This window comes from Eleutherodactylus coqui, chromosome 1, assembly GCF_035609145.1.
Source record: "Eleutherodactylus coqui strain aEleCoq1 chromosome 1, aEleCoq1.hap1, whole genome shotgun sequence".
NCBI classification, from domain to species: domain Eukaryota; kingdom Metazoa; phylum Chordata; class Amphibia; order Anura; family Eleutherodactylidae; genus Eleutherodactylus; species Eleutherodactylus coqui.
The window spans coordinates 319,278,375-319,297,919 of record NC_089837.1 but is presented as its reverse complement, the minus strand read 5'-3'; the positions used below and the strand labels follow the sequence as shown (position 1 = coordinate 319,297,919).

The window sequence follows — 19,545 nt, the reverse complement described above, 5'->3', positions numbered from 1 at the left end:
TACCAGGAATGTAATGCCACAGTCCTGAAATAATAGCAAACATTGGTCATCAGTTTTAAACAACCTCCACACAGTAAGGCTTTGGTCACATCAGCTTTATGGCTTCTATTCATAACAGAGCCATGACAAGCTGTCTCAAATCTGGTTTCAAATGGAACCCAACAGATCCCTTTGACTGATGGCAAGAATGCTGCTGAAGACTAACTGTCAAAAATACTAGAGCCCCTAATAAAGTATTGATGTGAAAAAAGCGTAAAGATGTGGAAAAGGTAGAAAAGCCGGTAAAAGTTTGAACAAATAGAACCAAAACTGATCACCCAATAATGTTTAGTTACAGTTTTGAAGTAGACTTTTTCCCGACAGATATAAGATCAGTTTGGACTTTTACTGAGTAGATACAGTTGTATTCAAAGAATAAGCAAATCAGGCCAAGGGTTTTAACAATTGATCATATAGATTATGTCAGGCTATGTAGTCAGCAACATCTGCTACAATTAACAGTAAAGAACTGGTATTGAAATGTGGATCTCTGAAGTAGCGATGTCAGTAGCTCAGATACTGGTCATTCTTGAATGTTCCAGTTTGGTTGGCTGTATATTATATTAAATGCTACACAGAATAGCCTACCAGCTAGAACCACGTGGCAATGTCTCCTTGGCAGTAAATTCATTTATTGAGAAACATATTTGTACAGTAGCATCATAAAGAACCTGATTGACTGGTTGAGCTGACAATCATCCCATCAAGCCCAATAGCAAAACCAAACTGATAAAGTTACTAACTGATATCCCACTTAGATGGGATGACAATTGTCTGAAGGACGGCACGAGCCGGTGACATCACCGCTAGGTTTAAGCGCCCCTGCAGTGCATTTAGACAGGCAGATCACCGCTGGCTGCTCGCTCAGCACTTCACCTTCTACTGTTGTGCGCTTGAGCCCTAATAGAAATACTGATTTGGGTGATAGGAAAGATGTTCTCAAATGTAATTAGATATAACCTTTTATTAGATAAATACACAGTAACTGTTCATCTTTTGTTTTGATGCTCAATAGTGTTGCTTTCTTTTGAGGCATTTTTTTCAGGCTTTTACTCTGTGCAGAAGAACTGCAATTATATCTATAGGTCATAAAACGTGTAATAACAAACAATGGAAATATCAAGAAGCTGAAGCATCAGCACTACTTAGTAAATGTTCAGTCTAGATATTTTAGGACTACAATTCATTTTAAATAAAGGTGGCCACACACATTACACGAACCTTGGATGCATTCAGCGATTTTAGCAGGAACTGATCACCATCTGATGTGTATGGGGGAGTCCTATAATCTGCCATAGGGGGTAACAAAGACTGAGCATGTTGGGTTTGAACATGCCAATCCTTTGTTTTCAAGGGACATAAGCTGCCACTAGAAGTGTCTGGTAGCAGCTTATTCCTCTCTCCCTATTGAGAACACATGCACGCTTATCAGCTGAGTATGCATGTGCATCGGATAGTCGAAAGCATAAGCTATGGCCTAAAAAGCGTTCAGATGGCAGCTAGCTAAGGTGTATGGCTACCGCAATATGTTTACTAGCAAACAAACTGAAGTAATGATAATATTTTACTGTATGCAACGATATGATCTTCTGTCATTATAAGCATACCATATTCTTCAGGCTATAAGTGTGAATTCACATGTCGTATACTGAAAATCAGTCTCAGACACCTGAATAGGTTTGTCTCAGCAGTATGTGCCTAGATTTCTTCAGGTTTCATTACAATCAATGGGACTGTTACATGTATTGGTGCAACAAATGTGCCTCGCGCTTGTAAATAGCCCCTAAGACTTCCTAATCAAGAAAAACTCTCTTATTGCTGCATATGACCTCCTCAGTTTTCTTTGAATAATTGGGTAGAGCAATCCTAAAGTGCTCTGCCCGATCATAGAGAGAAATGTGCACATGACATGCAGCAATAAACTCTTCCTGAATGCTCTACTACCTTAGACCACCAGGGAATAATATATTAATCCCTCTTCTACTGTAGATCACCAAGGAATGTGGAATTACTATAGACCAACTGGGAATTAAATATTAACTTATTCCCTACCCCAGAGCATCAGAGTTTGTGACATTAAAGGGGTATTCTTGGTAGAGAAAACTCCTCATTATTGAATATGCATGTGAAAGCTAAGGCACTTAATAATATACTTACTGTATAGAAGTTCATCTCTTCTGTATTATTTTTATTTCAATTTCTCCCAGCTGGAAGTCTTGTTGCTTCTGATTTCCCTCAGTGTGTTGTCCCCAGACTCTGTGCTGTGAGAGGCAGTCTTCCTCCACCCTTTGGGATGATAAGTCACATCTGAGCACCCCTGCCCTCTGGGTCACCTGAGCTGTGAATAAGCATTAGAATTGGAAAGTGGGAGAACTCAAAGCACCACGTAGGGGCTGGGGATGACAAACTGAGGAATATTAGAAGCTATAGGACTTGTGGCCAGTAGGGAGTGGGATAAAAATCTCACAGAAGCATTGAGCTTTTATCGGCCCGTGTAAACAGGCAGTCATTCACTTATGAATAGAGATGAGCGAGCACACTGAGCTTGATGCTCGTTCGAGTATTTGGGTACTCGAGATGCTCGTTACTCGAGACGAACACCACACGGTACTCGAGCCAATTTCATTTCCCTTCCCCGCATGTTTAGCGCCATTTTCTAGCCAATAAACATGGGGGGAAGGCATTACCACTTCCTCCTGTGACGTGCAAGCCCTATCCCACCCCCCAGCAGTGAGTGGCTGGCGGAATCAGGTGACCGCTGAGTACTTAAACTGGTCCCGCCCGCGGCTCGCCTCAGAGACATGCTGGCAGAGGTTAGGGAAAGTGCTGATGCTGATATAGGGAAAGTGTTAGAGTAGGATCCTCTCTTCAAGAACTCCAACGGTCCTTTTTAGGGCTACATCTGACCGTGTGCATTATAGTTGTGGCTGGCTGGGAGCAGTAGTGTACCAATTTTTTTTAAGCATCCAGGCCTGTGCAGGCCATTACAGCTATATTGTTCTGTGTGCTAAATAGTACGCAAATATTTCCTGGGCCACTGCAGATCATTCCAGCTATACCGTTCTATGTGTGCAGTGCCTTAGGCAGAAGTCTCACTCTCATCGCTAAATAGTACGCAAATATTTCCTGTGCCACTGCAGATCATTTCAGCTATACTGTTCTATGCGTGCAGTGCATTAGGCAGAGGTATCACTCTCATCGCTAAATAGTACACAATTATTTCCTGGGCCACTGCAGATCATTTCAGCTATACTGTTCTATGCGTGCAGTGCATTAGGCAGAGGTATCACTCTCATCGCTAAATAGTACACAATTATTTCCTGGGCCACTGCAGGACAGCGTTTCACAGATACCATTCTCTGTGCTGGGTGAAGTAGGCGGAGTTATTCGCACTATCCACTGGCTGTATACCTTTCTGCCCCTGTGCAGAGCGTCTCACAATACCCTTTCCTTGGGTGCTGTGAAGTAGCCGCAGTTAACAGCACTATCAACTTGCTTTAGAGTTCTCTGCCCCTGTGCAGAGCGTCTCACAATACCCTTTTCTTGGGGGGGTTGAGGTAGCCGCAGTTACCAGCACTATCCACTGGCTTTCTAGTTTTCTCCCACTCCGTACAGCCTCTCTTCTCTACAAGACTCTGTGAGCAGTAAATGATTCCTAGGTATCAGCGCAAGACAGCGGTCTAATTTTTTCCGGTCACAGCATAGAGCCTCCAGTATCTACAAGTCTCTGTGTGCAGTGAATTAGCCACAGTTCTTAGCGCTGTACGGTGGGGTAATTTATTTGGGCCCTGCTCTATCCTTAATCCGACATGATGAGGAGTAGGGGTAAGGGTCGAGAACGTGGACGCGGATGTGGGCATCCAAGTGAGGGTGTGATCACAGGCCGAGCTCCTGGCCGGGGTGAATCACAGCCGGCTGCTGAGGTATTAGGAGAGCGCCAAGTCCCTACGCTCCCCAACTTCATATCACAATTTGCGGGTCCGCGTGGTAGACCTTTATTACAAGCAGAGCAGTGTGAGCAGGTCCTGTCGTGGATGGCAGATAACGCGTCCAGCAAAGCATCGAACACCCAGTCTTCTACGCAGTCCACTACACCCTGACCTAGGGACTGCACATCTGAATCCTCTGGCTGCTCCTCTTCCTCCCAGCCTCCTCACTCCTTGAAAATGACAGATTCTGAGCAGTCAGACACCCAGGAACTGTTCTCGGGTCCCTGCCCTGAGTGGGAAAAAACTGTTCCTCTCTCACTTGAGGAGTTTGTCGTGACCGATGCCCAACATTTGGAAAGTTCCCAGAGTCCGGGTGATGAAGCAAATGTCTCAAGAGCTTTTTGTGGATGAGGATGATGAGACACACTTGTCTGTCAGTGAGGTAGTAGTAATGGCAGTAAGTCTGAGGGAGGAGCACACAGAGGATCCGGAGGAAGAGCTGCCGGACGATGATGTGACGGGCTTGCTAAGCCTACTGAAGACAGAGCTTCAGTGGGGAAGGCAAGTGCAGCAGCAGGACAGGTTGTAAGAGGCAGTGGGGTGGCCAGGGGGAGAGGCAGGGCCAGAGCAAAGACTCCCCCAACTGTTTCCCAAAGCACCCCCTCACTGCAAGCCTCCGTGCAGAGGGCTAGGTGTTCAAAGGTGTGGATTTTTTTAGTGAGAGCGCGGACGACCGACGAACAGTGGTGTGCAACCTGTGCCGCACCAAGATCAGCCGGGGAGCCACCACTACCAGCCTCACCACCACCAGCATGTGCAGGCATATGATGAACAGGCACCCCACAAGGTGGAACAAAGGCTATTCACCGCCTCCGGGTCAAACCACTGCCTCTTCCCCTGTGCTACAACCTGCCACACAGATCCAATCCCCGTCCAGGAGGCAGGCACGAGCGCCTCCCGGCCTGCACCCACACCCTCACCTTCACGGTCCTCCACTCCATCCAGCAATGTCTCTCAGTGCAGCGTTCAGCTGTCGCTAACACAAGAGTTGGAGCGAAAGCGGAAATATGCCACCACCCACCCACATGCACAAGCTTTAAACGTGCACATTGCCAAATTAATCAGCCTGGAGATGTTGCCGTATAGGCTTGTGGAAACGGAGGCTTTCAAAAACATGATGGCGGTGGCGGTCCCGCGCTACTCGGTCCCCAGTCGCCATTATTTTTCCCGATGTTCCGTCCCCTCCCTACACCAGCACGTCTCCTGTAACATTAACCGTGCCCTCACCAACACTGTTACTGGGAAGGTCTACTTAACGACGGACACATGGACAAGTACTGGCGACAGGGCCTCTATATCTCTCTGACGGCACATTGGGTGAAGTTGGTGGAGGCTGGGACCGAGTCAGAGCCTGGGACCGCTCACCTGCTACCCACACCAAGAATAGTGGGTTCTACCTCAGTGCTGGTATCTGCGGCGTATTATGCCACCTCCTCCACCCCCCCCCCCCCTCCTCCTCCTCCGCCACCTCTACCTCTCAATTAAGAAGTGTGAGCACGTCGCCAGCAGCAAGCCGTGCTGAAACTAATCAGCTTAGGTGACAAGAGGAACACGGCCCCCAAGCTGTTACAGGGTCTGACAGAGCAGACCGACCTCTGGCTTTCACCGCTGAGCCTCCAACCGGACATGGTCGTGTGTGACAACGGCCGTTACCTGGTGGCGGCTCTGCAGCTTGGCAGCCTCACACACGTGCCATGCCTAGCCCACGTCTTCAATCTGGTGGTTCAGCGGTTTCTGAAAAACTACCCCCGCTTGTCTGACCTTCTCAGCAAGGTATGCCATATCTGCGCACATTTCCACAAGTCCACGACGGATGCTGCCACCCTCAGGACTCTGCAACATCAGTTTCATCTTCCAGAGCACCGACTGCTGTGCAACGTGCCCACGTGCTGGAATTCTACACTGCACATGTTGGCCAGGCTGTACATGCAGCGTAGAGCAATTGTGGAATACCAGCTGCAACATGGGCGGTGGAGTGGTAGTCAGCCTCCGCAGTTCTTTACAGAGGAGTGGGCATGGATGGCAGACATCTGCCAGGTCCTCGGAAAATTTGAGGAGTCTACCCAAATGGTGAGCGGCGATGCGGCCATCATTAGCGTTACCATCCCGCTGCTTTGCCTGCTGAGAAGTTTGCTAAGCATAAAGGTCGACGCTTTGTGGTTAGAGCAGGAGATGGGGGATGACAGTATGTTGCTTGGTAGCCAGACCACCCTCACGTCTATATCTCAGCGCGCTTTGGAGAAGGAGGAGGGGGAAGAGACTGCTGGCCACATTGCAGAGGGTACCCATGCTGCTTCTTTCTCATCTGTTCAGCATGTATGGGCTGAAGAGGAGGAGCATCCTCCTAGTGAGGACAGCGATGTATTGCGTACTGGGACTCTGGCACACATGGCTGATTTTATGTTAGGCTGCCTTTCCCGTGACCCATGCATTAGACGCATTCTGGCCAACATGGATTACTGGATGTACACCCTTCTCGACCCACGGTATAAGGAGAACCTTTCCACTCTCATTCCCGAAGAGGAAAGGGGTACGAGAGTGATGCAATACTACAGGGCCCTGGTGGAAAAAGTGATGCTAAAGTTCCCATCTGACAGCGCTAGCGGTAGAAGACGCAGTTCAGAGGGCCAACTAGCAGGGGAGGTGCGGGGATCAGGCAGCATGTCCAGCGCAGGCAGGGGAACACTCTCCAAGGCCTTTGCCAGTTTTATGGCTCCCCAGCAAGACTCTGTCACCACTCCCCAGTCAAGACTGAGTCGGAGGAAGCACTGTAAAAAGATGGTGAGGGAGTACATAGCTGACCGTACCACTGTCCTCCGTGATGCCTCTGCTCCATACAACTATTGGGTGTCAAAGCTGGACACGTGGCAAGAACTTGCGCTGTACGCCCTGGATGCGCTGGCCTGCCCTGCTGCTAGTGTCTTGTCAGAGAGGGTGTTTAGTGCAGCTGGGGGGATCATCACGGATAAGCCTGTCAACTGTACCCCCGTGTCACAGTACCCACCTGTCAACTGACAGCGCCGACATGCTTACCCTCATAAAGATGAACAAAGGCTGGATTTCCCCAGACCTCTTCTACTCCGGTCGAAAGCAGCGAATCCTAAAGATTCTTTTCGCTGCAACAGGAGAAAAATACATCCCCTATCACCCCAAAAAAGTGGAGAATTAACTTCGTCTATCCCTCTCGGATATTATTACTCCTCCTCCTCCCCCTCCTAAAACAGCATGTCATCACACTGAACTGCCAAATTTTCTGCTGCCCAAAAGGCTCTGTTTAAAAGTTTTACAAGTTTTAAAAGTTTAACCAATTTTTACTGAGGGCTGCCTCCAGGCTCTGTTGCAAATTAAGCAAAAACGAGCTGTATCTTTAAAAAAAAGTTTAGGGGTTTCACCTGCCCTCAGGGCTCAGCAATTTTTCAGGGGTACACTTGTACTCTTGGTACACCAATTTTTCAGGCCCTCGCCTATACTGTTATCAAACTAATTTTTCTGGGCTTCACCTATACTCTTGGTAACCAAAATTTTTCTGGTGTTCGCCTGTACTCTTGGTACACCAATGTTTCAAGGGTTCGCCTATACTCTTGCTACAGAAATGTTACAGGGGTCCGCCTATACACTTGCTACTGAAATGTTACAGGGGTCTGCCTATACACTTGCTACTGAAAGGTTTGAGGGGTTCGCCTATACTCTTGCTACAGAAATGTTTCAGGGGGCCGCCTATACTGTGGGTGCACAAAGGTTTCCCATAGCGGTGTTCAGCTGTCTGGCACAAAAACACTGAATGACTTGGATAGAAGTGTGGGCCGAGGTCCTAGGCGGGGTGAAACTCTGCCATGTTTGGGCACTCTGATTTCTTCATGTGTAGTACTGTCTTTGAGTTTCATGTGCTCGCCTATGCTGTGGGTGCACAAAGACTTCCCATTGCGGTGTTTTACCTATCTGGCACAAATACACTGAATGACTTGGGTAGGGCGCAGAAGGCTTTCCCATTGTGGTGTTCAGCTATCTGGCACATACAAAGAATGAATTGGGCAGAAGTGTGGGCAGAGTCCGAGGTCCTTGGCGGGGTAAAACTCTGCTATGTGTGGGCACTCTCATTTCTTCATATTTAATACTGTCCCTGGGTTGCAGGGGCTCGCCTATGCTGTAGGTGCACAAAGATTTCCCAGTGCAGTGTTTTAGCTATCTGGCACAAATACACTGAATGACTTGGGTAGAGCGCAGAAGGCTTCCCCCATTGCGGTGTTCTGCTATCTGACACCTACTCAGAATGAAATGTGTGGGGACACATGGATTTCCCATAGCTATGTAACTCACGGCACCTTGGGTCACACAAGGTGGAGGCTGGGACCGAGCCTGACCCTGGGCCTGCTCACGAGCTTCCCACACAGAGTATTGCGCGTCCTACCTCTGTCCTGGTTTCTCAGGCTTATTATGCCACCTCCTCCTTGGGGTCTGTGGATCAGCGTCAGTCAACATGTATTATCTCTCGTGCTACAAATTACCACAGTTATCCGAGATACTGGATTGGAGCATTCACAGGAAGTGTAACGGATTTCATGAGACTTTCACAGGGTCACTGTATACCTGTGGTGGCTACTTTGGCGACACCTCCTCCTTCAAACCAATCTTTGGTGTTAGTATGCGCTGCTGCATTGTGGAGATGTGTAAAAGTGCTGGCACCTGAGTCCCCTTTATGCCCACGTTTGCGGCTCCTGACAATTTTGTGACGGAGGTGGCACGGGATTGGAATTATGAACGGACGTCAATTTATCATCAATTCTCATCAGCATTGTGGGCTATCGCCCACACTTTCAATGAGGGTCGCTGCCTAGCCCTGCCAACCCTCTGCAGTGTGTGTCTCCGGTTCCTCCTCATCCAGTACGCACTTATAAATCGACATGAGGGTGGTGTGGCAATGAAGCGAAGGTGTGACATGAGGTCAGCTGAACGCTGTGCAGGGAAACTTTTGTGTGCGCTGTGGACACAGGCTCGTGCGGGGGGTTGCACAGCAATGCCAGCATGTAACCCAGGAGAAGAGGCAGCGGTGTCACCCACAGGCAGTGATTGTCCTTGGTTCCAGCTAGTGTGGTGCTTAGCTAAGATGTGCCAGCGCGTGTGCCTTGCTAATGATGGTCTGTCCCAAGTAAAAAGTTAGGGGGGTGACCGCCAGGCTCTTGCCCCGAATTTGGCTCAATAGTGGGACTGGGGTGCCTCAGATGCAGCCATGCATGCTGCCCCTGCCGTCCCCTATCTGTTTCTGTGGTGTTTCCATGACTTTCTCATGTTTTCAGGTGTTTCACACAACCTCCTCCATGCAGAGCATCGGTCAGCTTGAAAAAAGCTCGAGTCCCCCATTGACTTCAATGGGGTTCGTTACTCGAAACGAGCTCTCGAGCATTACGAAAAGTTTGACTCGAGTAACGAGCACCCGAGCATTTTGGTGCTCGCTCAGCTCTACTTATAAACGATTGCCTGTTTATTGTGAAGGGAGGCGGCAGGCTGGACGATCCCCGGCCCGCTTCACCTCCATTAAACTTGTGATGCTTGGATGACCTGTCAGGTAAAAGGGCCCTTAGTTTTAACATATATCCGATAGTGAGGGGTTTTCTCTGTCCTGAATACCCCTTTAAACCCTCCACTACCTTACCAGGAATATCTTAATTAGTCTGAAATTATCATTATTCCTTATTTTCTGCTGTCTATACTTAGATGCATCTTAAAGTCTAGTGCATTTTATGGTGTGAAAAATATGGTACACAAATTGCTACTCTTTTAGCACTGTATATCATAATGTAAGAAAATGCTTCATCTTAAATTAAAGATAAGATGTGTGAAAATGAATTAAATATTCAGTATTTTCTGATGCTGTTTATTGCACATATTTGTATAAAGCATTGCAATGGTTACCGAATTATGTAGAGCAATGTTTCATTCTGAGACCCCCCGATATAATGCACTGCATGCTTGACAACATGACAGACTGCTGAACAAGTGTTTCTTCCAGGATCCGCAGGCTGCACACTTCTAGTGTAGAATACGGAGAGGCACTATTGATTTGATAATATCTGCATTCCTCTCCTAATACCCTTCAATGATGTAATCTACTATTGTATATTTGACCCCTTCAGAGAGCTGCTTCTTTTGTTTGATACCTGGCATCGAACCCGTAGCCGAAATGGAGGGGTTAGGCACTGTCAGGGGTCTCCTCGATATCACCCAGTCTCCCCTGCTCTGAAATCTGCAGCACCCACTTTCTGTGCTGGGGAAAGGTAGGGGTCCCTGCCAGTGTTATCAAACCCAGTGTTCGTCAACGTGTCTGTCAGGGCAGAGGGGCCTGCAAAAGCGCCGTGTGTGTGAGATATAGTATGTGTCGTATGGATGCCATTCACATTAGACATGCTGGTTCCATTTTTAGACCTTTAAAATTTATTCTTGTATACTATAGCTCAGCTAAATTGTATTCATGAATCTATTCTGTAATCCAGTATAGATCACTATATAATCATACTCTGAGAAAAAGGTGATACCCATTTAGTTAAGGAAGTTTCCACATCCGTAATTATGTAGTCTAGGATGACAAGACTTTACTATGAAGGTGTCCTGCTACACATGATCACTTAAGTATAGGTATTCCATCTGGAAAGTTTACACACCACACTGTATATATTACAGATCGGTCAGGGTGGGCATAGTCCATTATACATTGTGAAGTGTATGTGACGGGCATTGCCTATACCTGCAGTTACCCTTGCCAGCCCCTCTGACTCTGAAGTGTTTAGTGTCCTCCGTGTTTTGTTTGTAACTGTCAGTATCATTTTTGTGACTGTCACTTATCTTTTCTCCCTAACTATCATCACTAATTTCACTTTGCAACCCTTTTTTTTTTTTCCACCTTCGACTTCCATAGACATGAGGAATTTCAGGACAGGGCTTTGTCTCTTTCCTAGGCTGCTTTTCTTTTTTTTCGGTATTGGTATGACCATCCTTTGACTTGTACCAACAGGATTCTTCGTTCCCTCCATGCTTTCTATCAGGCTTGTAGGTACAGGAAAACAGCAGTGTTGGGAGAACAATGTTATACCGTAGTTTTGCATTGGCACATTATATTTGCCTTCTCTCTCATGTACCCCCAAAAGTAACTGTTTTATGATCAGAACTGATGCTTTAAGTATAAATCATATTACCCACAATTGTCTTCATTTGTCAGACTGGACTATGTGTAACAGTAACCCATGGCCTCTTTACAGTAATAAGCGGAGTTTCTTTCGTCTGTACACTGGCTGGAAGCCCAGGTATTTACCTATTGGAATGGGATGATCTGCATGTGTGTGTCTGATTTGTGCAGACAGTAGTCCAGCCTGCTTTACTTAAAAGATAGTGTCCATTTCAAAGATCCTGCTTAACCTATAAGAAGAAATACCTTGAGACTTTCTGTGTATTAGGATAATTGGAGTGCATGAAATGCCATGCCAAAGACTCATAGACATTTACATATTCGCAGCTGCGGGAGAGATTCTTCCAAGTGTTTATCAAAGCAAAAACAGACATAAAAAGTTGTAAACAACAAAATTGCAACTTTTTCAGTTTTACTCCATGCTCGTCACCTTTTAAGAAAGTTAGCATGGCTTAGCGGCCGGGCATGGGCATCTGCGGGCCAACAGATTTACTATGCTCCAGCTCATAGCTGCGGTAGATTTCTTTCTTTGGTGACAAATGGCCTGAGATGCACCAAATGTATTAGGAGGCTTGAGACACTTAATACATGGGGTGCACCTTCCTGCAGCGGGCAGGAGATTAACAATGGCATATGAAATGCTAGTCTAATAAATTACCCCCCAAAATTTGTATCCCCGCTATCCTGGACTCCTGCTTATACCTTACTATTGATTCCTGAGCAGAGCTGGTTATGTAAAAGTGTTTTGAGTGTCCCTTATTTATCAGGAGCAATCGATCCATTTGTCTTAATACACAGCAACCATTACCTAATTTATGTTATAGTTGATTGTATTTCTCTAAGTAATGTAACTTCTTAATTTAACCCTTTGAGGGCCAGCGCAAGCCATAAATGAATGGATAAGAAAATTACAAGTTTATCTTGCAAATACATTTCGCAGGTCCACAAAGGATTTAAATTAGTTAGGAAATGATACATTTCTTAAACCCCTTCACTGCCATGCAATGAGAACGTACAACAACTCCAATGGCAGACAAGGACTTAAGAGTGTTGTTAAGATGTTTTTGCATGCAGATGATTTCCAAGGATCGCTGTAGAGGAATGAGGTGTGAAGGCCCGCAGTAGAGGAATGAGGTGTGTAGGATCGCCTGTCTTAGCAGCATGTGTAATAACGCATTCGGAGAGGATTACTCCAGGAGAAATGGGTGCCATATTCCAGGTGCTTTATATAATTGGATCTGAAGTGTCAAGTTTGTCTTGGGGTTTTGGATGAAATGGAATGTGGGAAGTCGAATGGCTTTTTAGATAGCTCTTAGCATGAATACACAACATGGTGAGAAAAAAAAATGTTTCCATTTCAGTGTATTGGTCTCGTTTCGATACATATCATAGATTAGCAGTAGGTAGAAACATTTTTATTGCATGACCCAGAAACTTTTTTGGCACTTTTTTCACCATGTTTAATAATTAGTTTTATTTCTATAAGTTCAACAAATTGCATGGATTCCAGATAGTCATCTTCTAGTTGGGAATGATTTATTTGTTAGAGGCAGGACATTCATTCTGATTATAGCAGTAACCTTACAAATAATTTGCTTGGTAAAGAAGCAACTTCCTGACAGACAGATTAGAGAATATACTTCTATGTCCCCTCACCTTGTCTCCCTCTCACACCATTCACTTGCTTCTTTTCCCCTTTCAAACCTTTCCAGCTTCTCATATCTACCTTACCCTTGCCTGCTCTGTGACACTTTTCAACTTCATCGATCTCATGGACTGTCTTATTTGCTCCTGTCCTTCCCAGTAATAAGACAGGATTAAAAGATCGCATTCGAGGCGGCTGTGCGTCAAAACAGAGCACACGGAGCAAACAGTACTTGGCTCCTCCAGAAAGGACTTCTCCTGGGCCAGACCTGACTGCAGAAACTCCCAGTCCTACCAAAGTGCAGAAAAGTTGGAGCTTTAATGATCGTACAAGATTTCGGGCATCATTACGACTTAAAGCAAAACCCCAACCAGATGGTGGGTACAGAAGCATTTAAGAACTGCTAAATCTAGTCTGCAGCTTTTCTGGACTTGTATTCTGTAATCACTAGGGCACAGAAGTCTATTAAAAGTATTGACAACTTTTAAAACTAAATGTTACAATGAAAAAATAGGGCTTCAGACGAACATATTAGTGTGACACGGTGAACGCTAGTCTATAAAATAGACAAAAATGATCCAGGTTCCTGGGGATAAAGTGAACATGAGGACAAGCAAACAAAACAAGAAAAGGACCTAGTGGGTAGACCCAACCGCACTGATGAGAAAATGAGCAGATCAGGAAGAGGGACAGCGAGCGATATATTCTCAATGGCATGTCGAGAGCAGACCCTGGTCTATCTCCTAAAGCGAGGTATACATAAGGACCCATGGCTAACTAATATCCATTCTCCAGGATAAGAGACAAGGGTCTGTGTACAGGAGTCTAAAATTGAATGAAAAAGATAATATCCTCAATTGATACTAAATCTGTCTCTAATTAGAAAGAGTAAAGCTGATAGCCAGAATCCCCAATAGGTTCATATGTACGTTGGTTCAAATAGGCTCATTAGTGCACGTTGGTTCAACGCGTTTCCCTGGAGGGTGCAGTTCATCAGGAAGCACATAGATCTCTTCAGTCGAAAAAGCACAATGGCTAGTCCCTTAGAATGGTGTTATAATAGAATGTAGTTTCACTCATAACCCCTAAGCGTAGAAAACCTAGCAAGTAATAAGCCCCTGAATGCGGGCTAGCAGTACTAAAAAGAGTGCAATGACCCTGCCTAAAAAGGCTATGATGAAGTTGAAAATAACAAAAGTAGCATAGCCAACAGCCCTGAAGAGACCTATGTGGCTCCTGATGAACTGCACCCTCTAGGGAAACGTGTTGAACCAAGGCACTAACGAACCTACTTGAACCAACGTACCTACCGTAGGAACCTTATGTGTCTGTCTGAAGCCCTATTTTTTTATTGTATCAATAAAATGTAGTTTTAAAAGTTGTCTATACTGTGAAGGGCTGCATTCTGTAATCGAGCTAAAGAACACTTGCGGTAATCCCTCTTACTGGAGGTTATTTGTGTAACCAGATAAGATAGACATTATGTGTATATACAGCATTCTCTTATTCTCTTCATGGCACTGAATAACATTATATATATATATATATATATATAGTGTCTCTAAAGTATGTCCCACTTTAATAAATGTATTACTCAGCAACCAACATGTATGAGAGGCTGTTTTCTGATTTAAGGCCCTTTTAGACACAACGAAAATTGCTCAAAAATCGCTCAAAGCCGTCTTTTGAGCGATTCTCTTTCTGTCTAAATGCAGAGACATTTTCCTTTTTTTGAGCATGAGTGGTTGATCCCTGAATTCTAGCTTGCTGTTATCAATGGAGCAGGCTGTTATCAGCCAGCTGCACTGATAGGATTCTCTGTGCCTGTGTCCTACTGTGAATTCTGTTTGTTTATGCAAAGCAGCTGTATTCTTCTATTAGTGGCCACAGCTGTGTCCTGCTCTGCTTGTATATTCTATAGTAGCTACTTAGCTACTATAAAGTATGCAAAGATGATCGCTCAAAACTGTCACTTAAGTTATCGTTTGAGTGACTTTTGAGGGATCATCTATCAGTGTCAATGGGGCTTTATATGATGTGCAAGGATCCCAGGTTTTGTACACATTACAATGATTCAATGCGAGGCCTGTCAGTGAATTTGGGGAATCGAGAATCCCCACGCCATAATTGAGCATGAAATGAAATGTTTTCTGTGCCGTGTCTTACCGGGAACTGTATGGGCCGTTCTTCTTTGCTGAGCCCAGGGGAACCACCACCTTTCCTATCTGGACATGCTGGATAATTGGTTAATGCCACGACTGAATGATGACTCTGATGATGACGTCTACCAGCAGGATAATGCAGGCCCAACTTTTACCTTCAATTCATGCCTACCTCAACGACGTCCTGCCTCAAAACTGTATAGGGAGAGTAGGCAGAAACAACCAAACCCTCATGGAGTGGCCTCCGCAATTGCTCAGCTTAACTCTGTGTGCTTTTTCCTTGTGGGGCTACATGAGGGACAAAACCTGTTTCTGCTATGGAACCTTAATGAATTATGAGTAAGAATTCAGGAAGTCACTAACACCGTGACACCAAACATGTTAGGCAGAGTCTGGTAGGAGTTTGATTATCACATCGATATTTCTGGTATTACTCATGGGACTCACATTGAATCAATGTAATGTGGATAAAACCTGGAATCCTTGTGCATCACCTAAATCAGGAAACAGTCTATCATGTACTTTGGTTGCTACGCAATAAATTTATTAACGTCAGACTTACTTTAGATGTTTTGTCAACAGTATGTTTGATGTTGTCTGCCTGTGACTTGCGTTACATTCTGTGGAGCCAATACATCTTCCAGCATCCAGGGTCTTCATGCCTTTATTGAAGTCAGTCACAGATGGAAGCGGCATCAGACACACTTCTGATTTGGAGCATAGTACTGCTACCCGCATCTTCCACAAAGTTGGATTAATGTATTAAAAATATTTTTACAATGTTTTAATTTTTTCAGAGAAGCATTGTGATTCCAAAACAATACAATAGCTCTGAGCTAGATATAGATGATCAATTTTGAAAAGAGGAGAAAAGAGATCCTTAAACTAGAACTGGAGACAAATCCCAACATCATCCCCATGAAGTAGTGCCATCTGGCAAATGCCTAACCATATGGTAGACCTCATAATCATTGAAAGCATACCAATGCAGAACAATCATTACATTCCAACCGAGATTGTTGGTTTTGTAAATTGTAAAACTGATTGACTCCATTAGACTAACAGACATTTTTGTCTGTTTGACAATCTGTACATATCTGCTATTATTTTGACATATACTATACAATTTTACCTAATAAATTACATTAAAATCTATGTGAATAAAAAAAAAGTAAGATATATTCAAAATGTACTTCCTTTTTTAGTGATGTCACTATTATGCTTTCTCCCAGCAGAGGGCGCTGCAGATGAGAGTAATGACGAGAAGAGACTTCCCAGTGACCTCACCATGGAAGACATCATGCCAACTGTGAAAACATTGATCAGAGCCTTTAGGTGATTGTATTGCACTGAAAGTTACTGGACATTGTTGAACATGCATATAGACAGCGCACAGTGCTCACATTCAGATATAATGTAGATTATCAGGACGATGACATGTATGTTTCAAATCACAGCAAGCGACTACTGGTCAGGTGCTTTTCGCTGAGGGCACAGAATATAATCATGCTTGTCAACTTTTTGAGAAGGGACAAGGTTCCAAAGATGTGAACAAAAAGTGGCACAGATTTTTTTTTTCTTATGCCCCACCCATCTATATAGACACGGGCCAACCTGCAACATTTGAATCACAAATAGAACATTTGACCCCTTTTTAGCACACCCCAATATTATTATAGACTGCACGCCACACCATTTAAACAAATATAGACCACACATCAGACCACATGAATTAACATGCAGACCCAACCCAGCCCTTTGTAGAAGATATTGAGATGTCTGTCTCTCCTCTGATATACAGTGGGGGGATGACGCAGTGTTTATTTGTATGATCTATGATAATATTGGGGCAGTACCAGAACTTCTGCCTACAGCAGCAGGTATGGGGGCACTACAGACATATAAGTGTAAGGACTCAAGGTTACCTCTCTCACCTTGCTTGAGTACTAGGTTGTGGGGAGTTAGAATAGTATTCGGGTCATCGACTAGCATTGTTGCAGTATCACTTAGTGCTGAGAATCACATATATAATCACTAAAGGTATGGGGAGTATTTTTAGTATTGGCAGTGTAGTAAAATCTTGTCTGGGAGACAAGGAGTCTTCTCAGATATTTCAGCTTGTCCTCACAATTAAAATTTCACTTGTTCTTACTATGTAACAGGAATCACTGTAAACAAGTACATAAACTCATATATTACAGGGAATTGTACAACATAATCTGCAAATCCCTCATAAAATCTTAAATATCTTTCACACGGCAGTGTTTTTTCTCAGGAAGACAAAATGTGAGTTGAAATGCAGAATAATAAAGTAAACTCTCCATTACACCTCACCAGTATAACCCAGGAAGAAGTGCAGAGTCACCTAAAAAAGATTAAAATAGACAAGTTGCAGGGTCCTGATGACATAAGCCCCTCTGGGATCTAAGGGAGTTAAGCAATATGATAGATAGACCATTGTTTCTTATATTTAAGGACTCTATAGTGACAGGGTCTGTTCCACTGGATTGGGGCTTAGCAAGTGTGGTGCCAATATTCAAAAAGGGAGACAAAAAGCGAACCTGTAAACTACAGGCTAAGTATTACTTCTATTATGGGTACAATGTTTGAAGGGTTTCTAAGAGATGCTATACTGGAGTACCTCAAGGAAAATACCTGTATAACTCTGCATCAGCATGGGTTTATGAGACATCGCTCCTGTCAAACCAATCTTCTATGAGGAGGTAAGTTCTAGACTGGACCAGGGAGATCATTGGATCTTGTATATTTTCATTTTTACAGTTTGATACTGTTCCACATAAAAGGTTCATATATAAAATAAGAATGATTGGTCTAGGTGAGAATGTGTGTAAGTGGGTAAGTAACTGGCTTAAGGCCCATTTAGACACAACAATTATTGTTCAAAAGATGTCTTTTGAGCGACTTTTCAGAGATAATCATTGTGTCCATTTACACCACAAGGTGCCGCTTGTCTTCTGTATCCAGTTGTTCCTCAATGGGAGCGGCAAGCTGTCATACAACCAAGTGCTCCCAGTGGAGGATGCCGAGGACAAGCGGGGGGGAAGCTTGTTCTCTGCATCCAGCTGTTCCCCGCTGGGAGCGCCTGGCTGTCATTCAGCCGAGCACTTCCAGTGGAGGATGTAGAAGACAAGCGGGGGGGCAGCCGCTGTATCCCGCTGTGAATTCCTGATAAGGCTAATCACTGTCTTTCAGCACCCTGAAAGACTACGATGAGCGACGGCATCACGAAAACTGCACAATATCAGTGCAACTACACTCAGCAATTATCGCTCAAAAGATGGCTTTTGAGCAAATTCTGAGCGATAATCGTTGTGTTTAAATGAGCCTTTAATGATGGAAAGCAGGAGGTGGTTATTAATGCTAATACACTGATTGAGTCATCATTACTAGTGGGGTACCACAGGGGGGAGTACTGGGACCTATTCTTTTAAATAATTTATTAACAACATTGTGGAGGGATTGCACAGTAAAATATCAATATTTGCAGGTGATACAAAACTATGGAAAGTAATTAACATAAGAGAGGACAGAATGTGGTTGCAAATGGATTTAGATAAGCTGGAGACTTGGGCAGAAAAGTGGCAAATGAGGTTTAACACTGATAAATGTAAGGTTATACACATGGGCAAAGGAAATACATGTCACCATCACACACTAAATGGGAAAGCACTTAGTAACACTGACATGGAAAAGGACTTGGGGATTTTAGTTAACTGTAAACTTAACTGGAGCAACCAGTGTCAGGCAGCTGCTGGCAAGGCAAATAGGATCATGGGGTGCATCAAAAGAGGTCTAGGAGCACATGATCAGAACATTGTTCTTCCTCTTTCCAAGTCACTGGTCAGACCACACATGGAATATAATGTACAGCTTTGGGCACCGGTACTCAAGAAGGACATATTAGAGCTTGAGTGGGTACAAAGACGAGCAACTAAAATAATATATGGATGGGCAGACTAGAATACCTAAAGAGGTTATTAAAATGGAGGTTATTGAGATTATTAAAATGACGGCTGAGGGGTACAGAGATGTCTCGCATCTATTTATACTCAGGACTGTGACTGTACCAAGGGGGCATCCTCTACGTCTAGAGGAAATAAGGTTTTTACACTGAAGAGGGTTCTTTACTGTAAGAGCAGTGAGACTACTAAACTTTCTACCTGAGGATGTGGTGATGGCAAACTCATTAAAAGACTATAAGAGGGGCTTGGATGCCTTTCCTGAGTGTAACAATATTACATGTTATAGTCACTGATTACTCAGAAGGGTCAGTGATCCAGGGATTATTCTGACTATCAGATTTTGAGTCAGGAAGGAATCTTTTTCCTTGAAGTGTGTAAAATTTGCTTCTACCTTATTAGTTTTTTTTTACCTTCCTCTGGATCAACATTGGCAGGATAATAGGCTGAACTGGATGGGCACAAGTCTTTTTTCAGCCTTACGTACTATGTTACTATATTGCTCAGTATTAGTATTTGAAACCACTGCATAGGTAAACCAGTGAGAAAATAG

The 19,545-nt window shown here is 44.3% G+C and overlaps 1 protein-coding gene across 4 annotated transcripts in view; it reads left to right on the top strand.

Moving 5' to 3' along the window:
• Positions 1-19,545, top strand: part of KCNQ4 (potassium voltage-gated channel subfamily Q member 4) — a 153,681-nt gene that overhangs the window by 118,156 nt on the left and 15,980 nt on the right. Inside the window, exons 9-11 of one of the 4 annotated variants that reach the window (XM_066575046.1) lie at positions 10,160-10,300; positions 13,010-13,227; positions 16,248-16,347. In XM_066575046.1, the coding sequence (XP_066431143.1) occupies positions 10,160-10,300; positions 13,010-13,227; positions 16,248-16,347 (459 nt within the window). Of the gene's footprint in view, positions 1-10,159; positions 10,301-13,009; positions 13,228-16,244; positions 16,348-19,545 lie in introns of all 4 variants that reach the window. The other 3 variants (XM_066575045.1, XM_066575048.1, XM_066575047.1) reach the window with 3 other exon arrangements.